The following is an 18,048-nucleotide window of genomic DNA, read 5'->3' as shown; positions in this document are numbered from 1 at the left end:
CTAAGAAGAGCTGGCCTCCCTCTATACACCCTCCTCCTCCCTGCAGAGGCCTGTGGCAATCTCTGCCAATCCGGACACTCTGTGGGCCTTTTCCTCTTTGCTTTGTCCTCAGTGTCCTAGCCACTCACCATCACAGCAGTGTTCTTATGTGGTTATAAATCTTGTCATTAACCTCCTCAGCCTTTTATTCTCTAGGTCAAATAACCCCAGCTCCTTTTATCTTTTCTTAGTATGGCCTGTATCCCAACCCTTTAATTATTGTATTGCTCTCCTCTGGACTGCCTCCAATTCTTCACCTCAGAGTTCAAACTGGCCACACTACTCTTAAAAGTCTGAGCAAGGCTGGGCGCGATGCCTCACACCTGTAATCTCAGCACTTTGGGAGGCCGAAGCAGGCGGATCACGAGGTCAAGCGATCGAGACCATCCTGGCCAACATGGTGAAACCCTGTCTCTACTAAAAATACAAAAATAAATTACCTGGGCATGATGGTGCACACCTGTAATCTCAGCTAAGTGGGAGGCTAAGGCAGGAGTATCGCTTGAATCCAGGAGGCGGAGGTTACCATGAGCCAAGATCGTGCCCCTGCACTCCAACCTGGTGACAGAGTGAGACTCCGTCTCCAAAAAAAAAAAAAAAAAAAAAAAAAAGTGATCATTTCTGAATAACAGGGGAGAAATGGATTCAAGTATCCAGATTGGCTTTTTTGTTGTCTGTTTTGATTTTTTTTACTGTATTTTGTTAGGTCATGTTTTGATCTTTTTCTTTTAACCTTATCCATTGCTAGCCCTTTCCCATATATTGTTTTCCTTCCAGGCAGCTCAGTCTGTATCTTCCTGCCTCTTTCAGTGTCTCAAAACTGTCTGATTCATTCATTTCTTTAAAATATCAATCACCCTTCAATACTAATAAAACCCAGCACTTATTGAGTGCTTGCTGTGCACAAGGCACTGGTTAGCACTCACATGTAGTTGCTCATTGGAATCTCATAATCACCCTATGAAGAATGTTATGATTCTTTCTGTATTTTACATACCAAATTGTTGGTATCAGCAAATAGCAAATTATATGAGTATGATCTCATTAACAAGTTCTGTGCTTTTCTTAAGACAGTAAGATATACCCCTTTAATTAATAATAGATTATATCACATAAAATGACACCAAAAGTTCACCTATGCCAGCTTAGAGGTACCTGCAGGACAAGGTTTCTTTCAACAATGTAAGCCTGGGTAGAAGACCAATTAGAATAATGCTGACCCCACTGTGGCATGGTGGTAGCATGATGCCACCTGACAGCTAGACTAGGGAGGAAGGCCAGTTCGAGGCAGTGAAGACTGTGTTCCTAGGTGTCACCTGGCCTAATCACCCAGGAATATGAGTTTCTGCAACCCTCTTGTGGGCAGAAGAAACCAAAACCTATTTGCCTAGAGAAGAGCAGGAAAGGCTTTAACCTAGAAAACATTATCTTCCAGTAATATTTTTACTTGTAGTCATGACATTTATATCAGTGGTAAACTATGTTGTATTGTTATAATTCCTCTCCTTTGTTAAAAAAAAAAAAAAAAAAAAAAAATCACTAATCACCACTGCTTCTAGTTCACCAATATTTTAAGTCTGCTCACTGACTTCTGCCTAAATTCTGGAAGTGTCTTAAATTATGAATTTTTATATGTACTAATACTTGTTTAGGTATACAAAATAACCAGTCTAATTTCTAGGATTCTGTTTCCAATTTTTCCAACTTCCAGCCCACCCTCCTTGTTATTTTTTTCAATTTCTACCCTTTGTGAACAAACCTCCTTATTTTTGATGATAGACAAATCATTTAACATCTTACTTTTCTCAATATTACAAAAAAAAAAAGGTGGGTGTTTGAACTAGACAAGATCTAAGGTCCTTTATAGTGCTAACATTTTGTGAATGTTTGGTATATATATTTTGGTAGTAAACTTTTTGAAAAAGTAGTCACAAATGCCAAGTAGTGGAGATTTCCCTTGCAATGGCTTATGTAGTTAACCATGACAGAGTCATGTCACTGTCATAAGCCTGCAGATGTTTTTAAAGCCTTGGGTCTGTGTTGCCAGGGCTTCTGGTCAGGTTCCACAGAATGGAAAAACAACTGCAGAAGGTGGCTGCAGTCCCTTCTGTCTTTGTGATGGACGTTTTAACACCTTCCTTTCAGACTGTTTACTCAGAGCCATTAGACTGAGGGGTAAATACTTTTGCCATCTTTATTAAATGAAGAAGCTAGAATTGGACTCCTTGTTATGAAACAACAATTTAGTTGTAGTCCCAGATTACCCAACCCTGCCGGAGCCACTGCTACTGTTTATATAAAGAGCCCAGGGAATTGATTAGCATTTGGGTCTGGGAAGAGAATTAGGTTCTCCCATAGGTTTTATTAAAATGGCTTTTTCTGAGATAAATATAAAAAATAAATCCTTTCTTCTGCCCACTTTGAACCTGACATTTTCTTGCTTTACTTTTTCATTTTTCCTTTTAGCATCTCAATTCTGTAAGTACCTTTGTCACTGATGTTTTCTTCATCTGTAGCCTGTCTTTCCTTAAACCAGAGGATTCCTTCCTTGTTGAACAGGCACAGAAGAGATAGGGAGGTAGTTGACAAGTGATCTTTGAGTGTCATTCAGTGGTCCAGTGTGGCTGAGTTGTTATTTCAAGTATTTGAATGAAATATGAGGTACCCCTAACTAGCTGTCTAAAAGAAAAATGAGGTAAAGGACAAAGTGAGTGTTTTGGGGGCAGGGGATTCATGGGGAGGTAACAGTCTAGCAGTGGGCCCCAAGTAAGACTCCAGTTCTGTCTTCTCTCGATCAGGCTCTTACTTTCTTGGCAAACATCATACTTACATCCCTTTTAAGGGCAAAGTTAGCCTCCCTCATTTGTTTTCTCCATACCTGCTTTGGGGAAGCATGGGCATAAACCCAGTAGACCTTGGAGACCTCCTGAGACAAGGGTCAGAGGTGAATCAGAGGTACAGAAGAGGTAGGGCACCTGAAAAAGTACTGTTACTTTTTTCTCTTTTTACTTTTATTTGCCTTGCCACTTGAATTCATCCTAAATGACCAGTCCTAGTGTGTGTAGCTTAGCTAACAAACAAAAAAATTCTCTGCCCATCCCCCTTCCCAGACAGAAAGAAGGGCTTCCCAGTTAGCTTGGTTTGGGGAAGAGTTAAACAAACTTCTTTTTTGCAAGACTTGTTAAGGGGGAGGGAGTGTGGAATTTATAGCATTTTCTAAACTTGTGACTTGACTCTATTTTTAAAAAATAGTATTCCTTAAAATTTTAATAGGAAATAATATTTGTTAACCCTGTTGCAACTGGGAAATGCTGGATTACATGGTTTCGTCTTGCCACATTAGAAATTTCAGTGTGTATTCACACTCTGGCAGCCTGGCAATGTGGGGAAGTATGGCCTGTGTTGATTCCTGCTCCTCTGCTTACTTGCTCTCTTGCTGTCGTTCATTTAGTCATCAAATACTGATTCAAGGTATGCTAGTGGACAAAGCAGCCACTGCCCTGCCCTCATAGAGCTTATAGCCTAACACAAAGCAACAGCAAACATTAGGTATTTGTTCATAAAACCTTTCCCACAAAGACTTACAGGCAGGAAAATTAGGTATTAATCAAATCACAGAACCTCCCAAATGCTAAGTGAGGACTTTACCCTTTGAGCATATCCCATTAAAAGCCTGTTTTCTCATCTGTGAAAGGGGACGATACCTGCCTTTTCAGGTTATTGTGAGACCTAATGAGATAATATGTATGCAGCTCTTAGCACAGTGTCCCCCACATAATTGGTGCATAAGTATCCAGCTGACGTTGATCCAGCTGTCTCTAATTTAAGAAAAATACAGAAACCCCAATCTAAATCTATCTCTAAAACTCTAATTATAACTTAAGTTTTTCTTATCATTAGGTAGTGTCCCCTTAATGCTGAGTTCCTTAGTAGTGTAATAGTTTGATATTTGCAGTTGGTTTTGTACAGATAGTAAAGAAACATACCAGCCAATAGAGGTTTCAGGTTGAGAGCATTCATCTTTTTTCTCTTACTGGAGGTGGGAGGGAATGAAAACACACAGGCCTTCGGACCAGGCCTGGGGAGCCCAGCATGGACAGAATTACTACTCAGTAAAGCTCCTGCCCCAGTGAGCTGTTTTCACCCCAGACCACAGCTTATAGGAGCTGCTTTTACCCACCCATTATTTCTAGTTGTTAGTCTTGTTCCTAATTCAGTTGTCCACATTGTATGTCATTACAAATTCTTCCCCTTCTTTAACCAGAGGGCATAGAGTTGGGGCTTAGTGTGTCCTAAACAAGCTAAAAGATTCCACCTGTAAAATCATAAAATGAGAGTCTCACACAGTTTCATGCTACTTTTTGTCCCTTCAGCAAGGAATGATTACTGGGATTGTCAGTGACCAGGCATGTCTGGATAGCTTCACACATACACACAATACCCAATTCACCTCAGCCCACACACGTTCTAGAAGTAGCCACTTGCGAAGTGTCAGTGTTCAGTCTAAACAGCAAATGGGTTAACCACATGAACAGCACTGGCCCATGTGAGAATGGTGTGAAGGCCTCCTTTGTACCATTTTCCGTTTCTCTAACTCACATGTGTAGTCTCAGCACTGCAGAGGAGAGATTTGTTTGTGCCCTCTGAGATTGGTTGGTTGGTTGGTTAGTAGTGTTGTTTTATGAATCCTAAAACTTGTCATGGCCTGTAAAAAAAAAAAAAAAAAAAGAATATCACTAGTGGATGCCTCATGACGTTGACTTCCCTGCCTCTTTGTGACTTCTGAACGTGTGAAATTACTAACATAATGCTCAGCCAAGAATGTGTTCTTAGAGAGGTCTGACAGGTATTTCTGACATTTCACCATGTTCACTGTATTATAGTTTGCTTTTCAGAAATGGCATATATTTATATAAGATAGAAGTTATCAAGTCTGTGGTTACAGTTTGTGTTACTAGTTATTATCTTTCTGTAGCGAAATCACCAAAATACATGTATAATACATATTATTTCCAAGAAATGATTGTATTAAAATGATTTCTAATTCAAATTTTAGGCCATTTATTTAAAATGCTTTCTGTTTGCATGCCTTCTTAAAGATTGAAATAAAGTGGCCTTTATTATTATTTACTCTAGAAATGAAGAGGTACCTAAATCAGAATTGTGGAAACTGAGATGCTCATATTGTAACCCACAAATGTGTAACAATGTCATTTCCACTGGACTTTAGGGAAAAGAGTGCAAATTCGGAAAGCACCTCAAGCTGTTTCAGATACAGTTCCTGAGAGGAAAAGGTCAACCCCCATGAACCCTGCAAATACAATTCGAAAGACACACAGCAGCAGCAGCGTCTCTCAGAGGCCATACAGGGACAGGGTGATTCACTTACTGGCCCTGAAGGCCTACAAGAAACCCGAGCTACTTGCTAGACTCCAGAAAGATGGTGTCAATCAAAAAGACAAGAACTCCCTGGGAGCAATTCTGCAACAGGTGAGGACAGCTGGAGAAAGGTCCTTCCTGCTTACCTTCTTGTTAAAATGTTCATTTAAAAAAAATTGTTGTCATTATTTTCATTATTATTGAGACAGAGAAAGTTTAGGATTATTTTGATCAGTGGTATGTGAAATACAACTCGTGAATATTAAGTTAAATCATCTTATTTTAAGCATTTAATTAAAACTAGTTGAAATGTGAGCATTGTCTTTATTTGGGACCAACAAATTTTGTTCTCAAATTCCATTAAAAAGAAAGTAAGAAGTGTTTGTTATCTGTTTTTAGTCTTGAATACACTAAAGTATTGCCTTAATTTGTATTGGTTATTGTCGGTGAAATTGTGCAATGTATTCTGTTGGCCTTTGATTGGTATAAGACAGAACATTTTTGCCTAGTAAATAGTGTAAAATGTATCTTGCCCCACATACTTGGTGCTGCCCTTATTACTCTCTCTTTTTCTGCCACTGAGTGTACCAAGATCAGTCGCTTGTCTGCATAAAAGCATATGAAATTGTAATGTGTTAGCAGTGATCCTGTGCCTTATCACAAGCTTACACGTAAAAACGTGGACCATTGTTTTTTAAAGTCAGTGGTTTGTTAGACTGTAACCTCCTATATATTTTTTCTTCCTTCTATCCATCTGTCATAAATGTTTATGAGCATTCAGATCCACCATAAATGTTGGTCCATCTTTTTTATTTTTTCTAAAGAAATAACATTTCCAAAGAAGTTATTCTGAATTTCATCATTAAAAACAAAACAAAACAAAAAAAAACCCTACAGGCTTTGATCTGTTATTCAAAGAGTAACACTTTCAAGTCTTTCTTTTTTAATCCATTATCTCTTACATTCACAACATAATACTAAATGTTATGAAAGGGTAAAACCATTGTCTCCAATTCAGGTTAACCAGTCCCAAGGTATCTCAATCAATCTTAAGGATCTTTATTAAGTCCTTTAGCACTTTTTGGAAACAATTTAAATCCATATGTCACATAGAAGTTTTACGAGCTCAAAAGAAAGGAGAGAATAAATGAGAATGAGGGTGTGTGTGTTCAGTTTGATATTTGGAGAAGCAGTGAGAGTCAGGTTACAAATCACAAAACATTTGGTAACTGCATCTTCCGAACGGTTGTGAATTACCTCGGTTTGATAATGGAGAGGGCAAAATGACTGCAGAGGCAATTCACACATAGACTACTATTGATATATGGCAATAGTTATGTCATTATATGTATACATATAGATATCTATATAGGTATATATGTGTGTGTGTGTGTATATATCTGAAAGTGTAGATATTTACCCCCAAGCAAGTGAGGCATGAGAGTTACTAGTGTTGATCATTTGATAGAACCTAGAGCATCATCTCATCCTGGTAACATATTAGAATACCCTTGGGTAGCTTTTAAAACATGCCAGTGCCTGAACTCCACCTGAGACCAACAAAAGCCAAGTATCTGAAGGTGGGGCCTAGGCACTCATATTGTATATGGCCCTAATGATTCTAATATATGAGCTGAAACCACTAGCCTAGTGAAAACACAGATAGAAAGGCTAACAACGTCTACCATTTTTTGAGCATATACTATGTGCCAGGCACAGTGCTAGGCATTTCACGTGCATGATCTAATTTAAACTCACAAGGAAGATATCAAGCATATTCAGAACTTTGACATAAACGGATTATACCTAAATTCCCTTTCCTGAACATTGCTAGCAGCTAACAAGAAAAATAACATGACTTTGCTCTAATAAAACTGACCAAAAGTAGGCACCAGAGAAAAAGAAAAAGAGCAGCAAGATACACAAATCATACCAAAATTGGTTATTCTGTCCCAAACAAACTAGTTGGGAAACAAGTTACCTAAAATAATCAGGCTTTGCCTGTGTCAGTAGAGATAATTTGCTTACTTGTTACTTACACAGTAGTTTGCAGAACCCTGTGGACATTATTAATTCATCAAAGTAATAGGTTTTTAAAATAAACTAAGATGTTGGCTCCCAGTAAAATTTGTACCTAAATTTAAAAGGGCTTAACATCCACCAGGAAATTTGTTTATTGCTGTTTATTATTAAATTGGTTATGTATTAATAAAACCTTTTTATCTTAGAATGACTTTTTATGAAAAAACTAAATTTTAACAATCAGAAACTGATAAAGTTGAATAATGTTTCCAGCTTGACATTTGGATATTTGGCTCAAGCTCAACATTCATTCATTCAATTCAATTTATTAAGTATCTACAGTGTACCAGACACTGTTTTAAATGCTGGAATCCCAAAGTGACCCCAATAGAAACCCTGTCCTCATGGAGCTTATTCATGAGACAATTTCAGGACCAGTTAGGAGTTGAAAGGAGCTGGGGAAGGGATCACCTACTTTAAGTGGAGAGATCAAGGAACCTTTTCTCAGATGGCCATATTTTAACTGAAATGCTGTGTGAAAGACAAAAAGATGAGTCAGCACTTGTAGGTGGGCTCAAGACAGAGAAGGCCAGAGCAGACGGAAGAGGGAGGCAGAGGTTAAATCCCAGAGAATCTTTTTAGGCCATGGTCAAGAAGCTTAGGTTTTATTTCGAGTAAGATAGGAACTCATTATAGTTTTAAACAAAGATATGACATAATCTGATTTATAAGTTTAATAAGATCACTCAGACTTCCATGGCAAGAATGGCTTGGAGGGGCAGGAGTAGAGGAGAGAGACTACTTAAAGAGCCTAATATTTTGTGGTAAGACTTGCTAATGGTTGGGTGTAGGGAGACAATGAGGGGAAGAATGGAATCTATGATTATAGCTAGGTTTTTGGCTGAGCAACTGAATGGATATTGTGCCATTGACTGAGATGGAGAGGGATAGAAAAAAAGTAGGTTTAAGGGGGAAAAGAGGATCAGGAATTCTGTCTTACATAGACTCCATTTGGAAGATGTCTATCAGACATATCCAAGTGGAGATAGTTGTCAATAGATAGTTATATGTAAGAGTGTGGTTGTCAGAGGATAGTTGGGGCTAGAGTTATAAATTTAGGAATTAGCAGTATATATATCGGGTATTGAAAGTCTTCAAACTTAATGAAATCATCTTAGGAGGAAATGAAGAGAATGAGGAAAACAGAGCAGAAAACAGGCACTGAGCATTTCAGCATTTCAACATATAAAGGATTGAGAAACAGATTTAAAAAACAAAGGTCCTAGGCCAGGCACTGTGGCTCACCCCTGTAATCCCAGCACTTTAGGAGGCCGAGGTGGGCAGATCACGAAGTCGGGAATTTGAGACCAGCCTGGCCAACATGGTGAAATACATGATGAAACTCTGTCTCTACTAAAAATACAAAAATTAGCCGGGCATGGTGGTGGGCGCCTGTAATCCCAGCTACTCAGGAGGTTGAGGCAGGAGAATTGCCAGAACCCGGGAGGCAGAGGTTGCAGTGAGCTGAGATCATGCCACTGTACTCCAGCCTGGGTGACAGAGCAAGACTCTGTCTCGGGGGGAAAAGAAAAAAGGGGGGTTCTAAGAGAGGAGGAAACCAGGAGAATGTCCTACTACAAAAACCTAGAAAACCGATTGCTGTGGCGGTAGGGATGTTAATGTGTGTAGAGATGAGGGTAAAAGAAAATGGAAGAATTGCCAGTGGGGCGTAGTGGCTCACACCTATAATCCCAGCACTTTAGGAGGCCAAGGGAGGATTGCTTGAGCCTAGGAGTTTGAGACCAGCCTATACAATATGGCGAAACCCCATCTCTGCAAAAAATACAAAATACAAAAACTAGCCGGGCGTAGCGGTATCCACCTGTAGTCCCAGCTACTCAGGAGGCTGAGGTGAGATTATCACCTGAACCCAAGAAGTCAAGGCTGCAGTAAGCCGTGTTTCTGCCACTAGACTCCAGCCTGGGTGACAGAGTGAGACCTTGTCTCAAAAAATAAAAAAGAGAAGAAAGAAAAAGAAAATTGATGGATTGTGTTTATTCCATCTCAAGAAATCTGATTGGATCCTATATTATTTGCAAATTTGAATTTTAGGATAAATCTATTTTCTCCTTTATAGCAACATTAATGTTAGAATAGTATTCAGCTAAGCTGTGAGAAGCATAAACTATCATATTTGATAGTACTTTTAAAAGACACAGAAAGAATGATCTATTCCAGTAGGAAGTGATAAGCAGGAGTAATTTTCTCCTAGCCTTAAAAATTACTTTTGGTTTGACACATGAACCCATATGTTTGTGTAGTTAGTTAATGGCTTAGCCGACTAACACAACCGACACTCTAGGAATTGCAGTTAAGGGATGAGAAAAGATTACACTTTGGAATAAACTGGCTGACTAATAACAGTAATTTGGGGGTTCTCTAGGCATATGTTTTCATTTATTGGTTTGGGGAATTTCAAGGACTTTGAGTAAGTGGTTCTTCAGGAGAACTGGCAGATATAAGGAGCAAGTGTGGTTATCCAAAGACAGACAAGGTTATCAGAACTGATACTATTTATGAAGACAGTGTTTTGTTGATGATTGAAAGGAAAGTTTATAACCCAACATTTGGTCACTGTTTGGTTTCTACTTAATACAAGTGATCAAGGATTTTTATTGTGACTCAAAAGTAATGGACTCAATGCCCAGAAGTAAATAAGGATGTTGGTAATACAGTAGTCCTTATCCATGGTTTCGCTTTCTGGGGTTTCAGTTACCTATGGTCAACCATGATCCAAAAATATTAAAAGGAAAATTTCAGAAGTAAACATTTTGTTACTTTTAAGTTGCGCACTGTTCTGAGAAATGTGATGAGACCTCACATTGTCCTGCTCTGTCCTGCCCAGAATGTGAGTCATCCCTTTGTTCAGCTTTACACTGTAGATGCTACCCACTCAGTCACTTAGTAGCCATCTTGGGCCATTATTAAGTACAGTAAGGGTTACCTGGACACATGCACTGCAATACTATGGCAGTAGATCTGATAACCCTCTGTATGTCCCCCATTAGTCACTAGCCATCTCTGTTTTCAAATCAACTGTTGTAATATCACAGTGCTTGTGTTCAAGTAATCCTTATTTTACTTAGTAATGGCCCCAAAGCACAAGAGTAGTGTTGCCAGCATGTTGGCATAATTGCTCTATTTTATTAATAGTTATTGTTGTTAATCTCTTACTGTGCCTAATTTATAAATTAAACTATCAGGTATGTATGTATAAGAAAAAAACAGTATATATAGGGTTCATTACCATCAGAGTTCTAAGGCATCCACTGGAGGTGTTGGAATGTATCCTTTGAAGATAAGGAGATTACTGTATAATTGTTTTAGATTCCTTTGACAAAAATAATTGATTTTTTTAAAATCTTCACTTTTTGCCTAATATGGGCTTATTATTTGATTAGAAATATTAAAAATACAATGGCCATTCAGGGAAAAAAACATTAAGCTGTGTATATAAAGCTTTAATTCCCAAAATGAAATTAATGGCATTTATTGAGATCTGGCATGTAATACAAAACTAGCAGTCCCTTTGGGGCCAATTGATGTAATTATTTTCAGTGTAAACCCTAAAGGTTGCCTGTTTTAGGTTAGGAGATGATAGTAAAATACCTAATGCTCTGTTTTTATACCTCATACCAGGTAGCCAATCTGAATCCTAAGGACCTCTCATATACCTTAAAGGATTATGTTTTTAAAGAGCTTCAGAGAGACTGGCCTGGATACAATGAAATAGACAGACGGTCATTGGAGTCAGTGCTCTCTAGGTGAATTCTTTTCTTTCTTGCTTTTAAAAAAAATGTTTCTTTAAAAATTATGGAAATAAGTAATTATTTTAGTCATTGTTATTTTAGTGTTAAGGTGGGAAAGAGAAGCAAGGCAAGCTTTCCATCATGAACATTTTTAAATCATCTCCGTAACACGTAACATGTGTGTCCTTTACAGAAAACTAAATCCATCTCAGAATGCTGCAGGCACCAGCCGTTCAGAATCTCCCGTATGTTCTAGTAGAGACGCTGTATCTTCTCCTCAGGTATTTCATAAACTTACAGAATTATAGACCTAACATAGACATTAGGGGCCTCTCATCAGGTCTTCTGATGTATAAGTGAGGGAAATGAGACCCAGAGAAGCTGGACAGCTTGCCTGCCCAAAGCCAGCTGGTTATGGCTGAGCTTAGCCTAGAATTTAGGTCTTGGCTTCCAGCCCAGAACTCTCTCCACTACACAGCACTGCTTGTCCGAGTACTTAATGTCTACCTTGCTTTCCATTTTTAAAGTTTACATTTTGTTGTAAGATTATCTACTTTCCAATTTGGTCACTAACTAGAAGACTTACCCAGTCCCATACAATTATCAGATTATATGGAAAATTGAAGATATTTAATTTTGTCTGTCAACATGTTCCAGAAGAATGTTTTTGGGGGAAATTGGATTTACAATCAACAAATAAACAAAAATGATGGCATGTTTCCATGTTTTCTTTTCAACTGGATCCTTATTAGAGTACTCCCAATCAGATTCTTCTCCAGTTTAGAGTTTTCTCCAAGAAATTCAGCTCATCCTAGAAAAAGGTGAGAGGTCCTAGGCAGTACTACAGTGAAGCCTGCCTGCTTCTCAGCTGACTGGCCAGTCTCAGAACTCTCTCAGTGTTCTGGGTGCTTTTAACAGACAGTGGGACAGACCTCCCCACCCCAGTACTGCTGACACAGTGTCCTCCCTCTCTCTCTCTGGACCCTACTCCCAAGAATTAGTGAGAAGCCCACAGATGTGTGGAGAACACTAAGCATGCCCTGGGCAAACGGCCGTTCACATATCAAAAAATATTAGAAACTTATTTTAAGGAACAGAGGGAGAACAAAAAAGAAAAAGGAAAAAAAGCAGGTCTGTCCTTGCATATATACAATGTCTGTGGAAGTCTCACTTTTAATGCCAACTATTATGAAACTGCGTCTACTCTGATCAGATTATATACTGGGTGCCAAATAAACGGTGTTAAATTGAAAACAAAATAAAGTAATGAGTTGATTAACCATTATTTTCTTTCAAGCTAGAATACAAGCCACAGCATTATATTTAAGCATAAATGTGAATTTATATTTTGTAGTTTTCAACTATCTAAATTTCCTTTTAACTTAAACACTATTATTGTTGTTGACAGATTAGGCTCCTATTACCTTGATTTTTTTAAAAAAATACTTCCACCTAATTTTAATGGACCAATTATTAAGACTTATCTTCCAATCTGGTAAAGAGATATGTAAGGGCTAAAAAAATTAAATACCATTTCAACAGTGATAGAGATAATTAGAGAAACTCTTCTGAAAGTGCTGGCCATTCCCACTGTAAGACAGGTGGAATGATAAATGACAGCCAAAATATTCTTAACTGGAGCATTTTAGCCCATTAAAGATTAAAATAAGTGCAGGCTATTGCCCTTTACCTAGCTGTGTTAGTTCTCACAGAGTCAAATGGTACAAATTGCTTTCTCCTCTCATTTAATGTAACTAGGTCAACCATGGCCAGCAATGGAGGGTGACTGCCTCTGTTTAATACTCTCCTGAGTGGTATAATCCACATAAATCAGCATAGTCTCTCTTGGAACTTAGGATAAAGCTGTATGATTAGAAAGAATTCAGTAAGCACTTCAAGAAATATTTGCCAGATTCTGGTTTTTGACATTAAACATGAAAGTTTGTTTCACATTTGGTTTTGTGTTGTTGTTGTTCTGGTTTAGTTTTGTTTGTTTTGTTTGTTTGTTTTGTTTTGCTTAAGCATGAAGAAAGGTTAACACAACCCTGATAATATTAATATTAAGTAAGGTTACTTAGTTGTTTAACCAGCCATGCATGTCTTGAATTTATTTAATTTTAGTGCAAACTGGCTCACTTTTTTCCTTTTCCCTCCCCTAGAAACGGCTTTTGGATTCAGAGTTTATTGATCCTTTAATGAATAAAAAAGCCCGAATCTCTCACCTGACGAACAGAGTACCACCAACACTAAATGGTCATTTGAATCCCACCAGTGAAAAATCTGCTGCAGGCCTCCCACTGCCCCCTGCAGCTGCTGCCATCCCCACCCCTCCACCGCTGCCTTCAACCCACCTGCCCGTCTCACATCCTCCTCAGATTGTAAATTCTAACTCCAATTCCCCTAGCACTCCAGAAGGCCGGGGGACTCAAGACCTACCTGTTGACAGTTTTAGTCAAAACGATAGTATCTATGAGGACCAGCAAGACAAATATACCTCTAGGACTTCTCTGGAAACCTTACCCCCTGGTTCAGTTCTACTAAAGTGTCCAAAGCCTATGGAAGAAAACCATTCAATGTCTCACAAAAAGTCCAAAAAGAAGTCTAAAAAACATAAGGAAAAGGACCAAATAAAAAAGCACGACATTGAGACTATTGAGGAAAAGGAGGAAGATCTTAAGAGAGAAGAGGAAATTGCCAAGCTAAATAACTCCAGTCCAAATTCCAGTGGAGGTATTTTACCTTTGTAAAAGTACTGACTACATGTTAGATGAACCAGAAGTGCATGCTATCATGAGTTTGAAATTATACAGTTTATAATTAGTGATTTCTTTAGCAAATGGCGTTTCATTTAATTATTAATCTTAGTGTTGTGCTTTTGAGCAGTTTTTTTTTTTTTTTTTCGTTTTACAGCAGTTGTTTTCCATCTCTTTTGGCCAAATATTAAATATGGTTTTATATTAATAAGAATGGCATTTAAAATGACTGGCATACTTGAGACTCCTTTTTGGAAGGTGGACCTTTAACATTCTTTTCCATATCTGTTATGATATTGCGCAGCCTCAACATGACCTATTATATGCCATTCTTGAACTGATTTAACCAGACACAGTTTGCAATAATAATATTCATTTCCTTCTTTCTCAATGAAACAGGGTCACCCTTGCTTTAATTAACATTAGCACAGGGGAAATGTCAACTTTTTAATAAATCAGGCCAAGATAAAATTTCATTTGCAGATCCATAACATCATCTTTATTTAGAGTGAAAACACTTTGTCTTTTGCAAGGCTGTTCTGGTGTTCGCTTAATAGATCTTAAGGTTTAGGGGTTTTCCCCCCAATTTTGAGAGTCCTGTTTTAGTGAACTAACATCAATTGTTATTTGTAAAATTAACCATTTCAAGCTTTAGGAGCTTAAATGCTAAATAGCGATCCAAAGAAACTTAAAGCTTTACCTCTAAATAAAGCTAATTCATAAAAAGCTTGCTTGCCTAAGATGTACCAAGTGTTAAAACTGACAAAATTAGATTTTCTTATTTAAAAAATATGTCCTCTAAAACTTAATGCCTTGCATGCCATCACACAGAAGATCCAAGTTCACCATTTGGCATTGCTGCCAGTTTTAAAACCAGAATAACTAAGGCAGAATTCCATAGGAAAATATGGCTTTGGAAAAATTACTTTAATGAATAGAGTTATAAGGAGTGTTGTCTTTCTTTCTTTTGCTCATGATTCTGAAAGTCTGTAATCCTTAGATTTAATTGATCATCTTTGCCATATGAGAGAAGCTCTATTTTTTTTTAGTGTTACTTCCAAAGAAGCCACTGTAGAATATGATATGATACGTGCTTTTCTTGATCTAGATTGGATACATTGCATGTCAAAGCATTTCTGTTTAAATATTTCAAGCAATATAATACTATGTAATGGCACAAAAGGTAGGTGTAAGCTTTTTCCCTCAACACTCTTGTAGTTGAATTTGTCAGGAAAAGAAATAAAGAAGTAGAATTCTATGTTCAGAGTTCATAAGCCACTGGGTAAACTCCACTCTCCACACGTTCCACCCTCAGGTGGTGCTTCTGAGTCAAAGGCTAGAGACAGGAAAACTGGATTTCAGTATGTTGAGATCTACATCAGAGTTTCAAGTGTTCTCAGAGTTGGAGACCTGGAGAAGCACACTTAGTCTCTTTGAATTCTTTACTGAGGATATAGTAACTTTCAGAACCAGTTGGGATAATTACAAATTTAGGAAAGCTCCAGACCCACATCTCCTGCATTTTTTGGAATTTATCTGGTGTCTGTGGCAGAAGGGAAGCCAGGTGACCTGCACTTAATGCCTTTCTCTTTAAGACTCAGGCTATTGTAAAAGCATGTTCTTTTACCCAAGCATGAATCAAATATATTTATAGGTGAGCAGCATGCACTCAGAGTCTATGTATTTGTATTTGTTTAGAGTGCTTTGTCCTTTAAAATATTAAACCGAAAAATTATCTAACATTCACTTTTATATGTTTTGCCAGTGGGCATGATTAGGGTTCGAGTTATCAGTTTAACCCTACTTTGAATGATAAAAAATTACCCTAATAAAGAATGATAAAAACTTACCCTAATAAAGAGAATATCCTCTGGACACGGTGCATTTAAGCAAATGGAATACTGAGGGATTTACATACTTTCACTGTGTAGCCATAATGTTTAGCACTTTTTTTGTCCTTAAAAAAAAGAAAAATCTGTTTAGTGTTATGAGTGCTAGAGATTACAGGAATATAAATCGACATTCAATAATACCTTATTTTAAATTACTTTGAACCAATGGAAAAACTTTCTACCCAATTCCACTGTCTACATACAAAAAAGGGAGGCAATAAAAATACAGTGACCAAAGCAGTCTGCTACCTGACTCTATTGTCTCATCCGCCTTGTTTGAATCCCATGAAAAGTAGATGTTGATGTAAAATTTGTATCTCCCATTGTCTGGCTGCATCTGCCACCACAGTCTTTGAATTGCTGGGCAGATGCCACAACTGTTGTTGAAAGAATAGAAGATTGACCTTGGGTTAAGATGGAATTCCTTTATTGTGCAGACAATGCAGTAGCCAGGGTGCTTTAAATGCCTGGCGTCGGTTCTGCCGGCGCTGGTCATAGGGCCTCTATTGTTCGTGTTCAATTGTATTCCTTGCTCACTGTTGCTTATTGAGATGGAAGAATAGAATTTGAGGAAAAGTGTTCCAGATGTTTCTAATCTATTTTAGAATTACAGGCATTTGATAACCTTCCTGGTTGATGAATGCTCTGATTTTGTTTTTTTTTTTCTTTGTAGGAGTTAAAGAGGATTGCACTGCCTCCATGGAACCTTCAGCAATTGAACTCCCAGATTATTTGATGTAAGTTCATATGTCTGCCAATGGAGAGAGCGACTTGATTTTAGAAAGTTTGCAAGTTCTTTTCCCATAATTTGCAAATCAGAAAAGTAAGAAGTTCCAGAAATAGAGTCCTGGAGCCACCTCTGCAATTGAAAGGCTGCCATTTAGCCTGCCCGTCCCAAATCTACCCTTGTCTGCATGAGCAGGTTGTGCCTCCCTCCGCTCTGAGCTGTGTTCATTGGCCTTTAACTATAGAGAAGCCTGTCCTTTGTTCTGGGGCCTGGCTAAGCATTTGATTATGAAAGATTTTAGGGATCTGACTCTTCAAAGCTGACAGTCTATCAATGCCCAGTCATTCACTTGGGTCCCCCAAAGGGATGGTTTATTGCTGACAAAGTGCTTGAACCTCTGCACATAATAATACAAAGTGTTAAGATAGACTGATTTTTATTTAAGTAAAGTTCTGCCCTCAATTTAATTTTTAGAGGAGAGAAGAGTAAAATCTGATCATTTCAATTTAGTAATGGTTATAATGTTTTCTTGTTGTGACAAGTTGCTAAATGCTGAGGTGGGGACATTTTTGTAACTGGTTATCACAGAAATTATAACTTGGACACATAATTCTAGCTTTTTTACAGAATAAAAGGTTTCTGTAAGAAGAAAATAATTAAGTTGCAAGAGCCTGGAAAAATGGAGAGGGAAAGAGCAAACAAATCGGACTTTGGATAGCTTTGAAAATGAACAAATGTGCAAAATAGCTAGAATGAGAAGGAAAAATGGAATCTGGGCTGTCTGAACACTTTTATTCTATTAGTAGCATCTCATGGTGGACAATGTTAAACTATGTTGTTTAGCCCTTTTCGTTTCCAGAGTAAAGATCATTTTAGATTTAAAATGTGTTACTTCTGCTTAACAGTAGTGTGAAAGCTATACTTATTGGGGAATGATACAGTATGAAACCATAATGCTGGTTATCATCTCTTAACTAACAGGAACTTGAGAAACCTTGCTGAGTACCCTCTCATCTGAGGTAGTGTATGTAATGGTTTTAGAGTTCTGTAGGAGGGCCTTGAAAGGCAGCTATGACCTACCACTTAGTTGGCCCAGGAAGGGTCCGTTGTCTGCAGCCAGGCTTCCAGGACAGCCTCTGGCTCTGCTGCCGAGGGGGTTCACCTCTTTAACTGCAAACCACTTCTCCTTAGAAGTCTTTAAATGTCGGCCGGGCGTGGTGGCTCAAGCCTGTAATCCCAGCACTTTGGGAGGCCGAGACCGGGGGATCACGAGGTCAGGAGTTCGAGACCATCCTGGCTAACACGGTGAAACCCCGTCTCTACTAAAAAATACAAAAAGCTAGCCGGGCGAGGTGGCTGGCGCCTGTAGTCCCAGCTACTCGGGAGGCTGAGGCAGGAGAATGGCGTAAACCCTGGAGGCGGAGCTT

General features: G+C 38.3%; 1 protein-coding gene across 2 annotated transcripts in view; it reads left to right on the top strand.

Moving 5' to 3' along the window:
* The window catches only part of ELL2 (elongation factor for RNA polymerase II 2), a 58,275-nt gene that overhangs the window by 31,388 nt on the left and 8,839 nt on the right, over positions 1-18,048 (top strand). For both annotated transcript variants that reach the window (XM_017859682.1, XM_017859683.1), the window contains 5 exons: positions 5,270-5,529; positions 11,140-11,264; positions 11,443-11,530; positions 13,409-13,979; positions 16,568-16,631. In XM_017859682.1, the coding sequence (XP_017715171.1) occupies positions 5,270-5,529; positions 11,140-11,264; positions 11,443-11,530; positions 13,409-13,979; positions 16,568-16,631 (1,108 nt within the window). The remainder of the gene's footprint in view (positions 1-5,269; positions 5,530-11,139; positions 11,265-11,442; positions 11,531-13,408; positions 13,980-16,567; positions 16,632-18,048) is intronic.

The sequence above is a fragment of the Rhinopithecus bieti genome, unplaced genomic scaffold, assembly GCF_001698545.2.
Source record: "Rhinopithecus bieti isolate Rb0 unplaced genomic scaffold, ASM169854v2 scaffold_50384, whole genome shotgun sequence".
In the NCBI taxonomy this organism is placed as follows: Eukaryota; Metazoa; Chordata; class Mammalia; order Primates; family Cercopithecidae; genus Rhinopithecus; species Rhinopithecus bieti.
The sequence above is the reverse complement of the archived record's forward strand: the minus strand, read 5'-3'. Positions and strand labels throughout refer to the sequence as shown.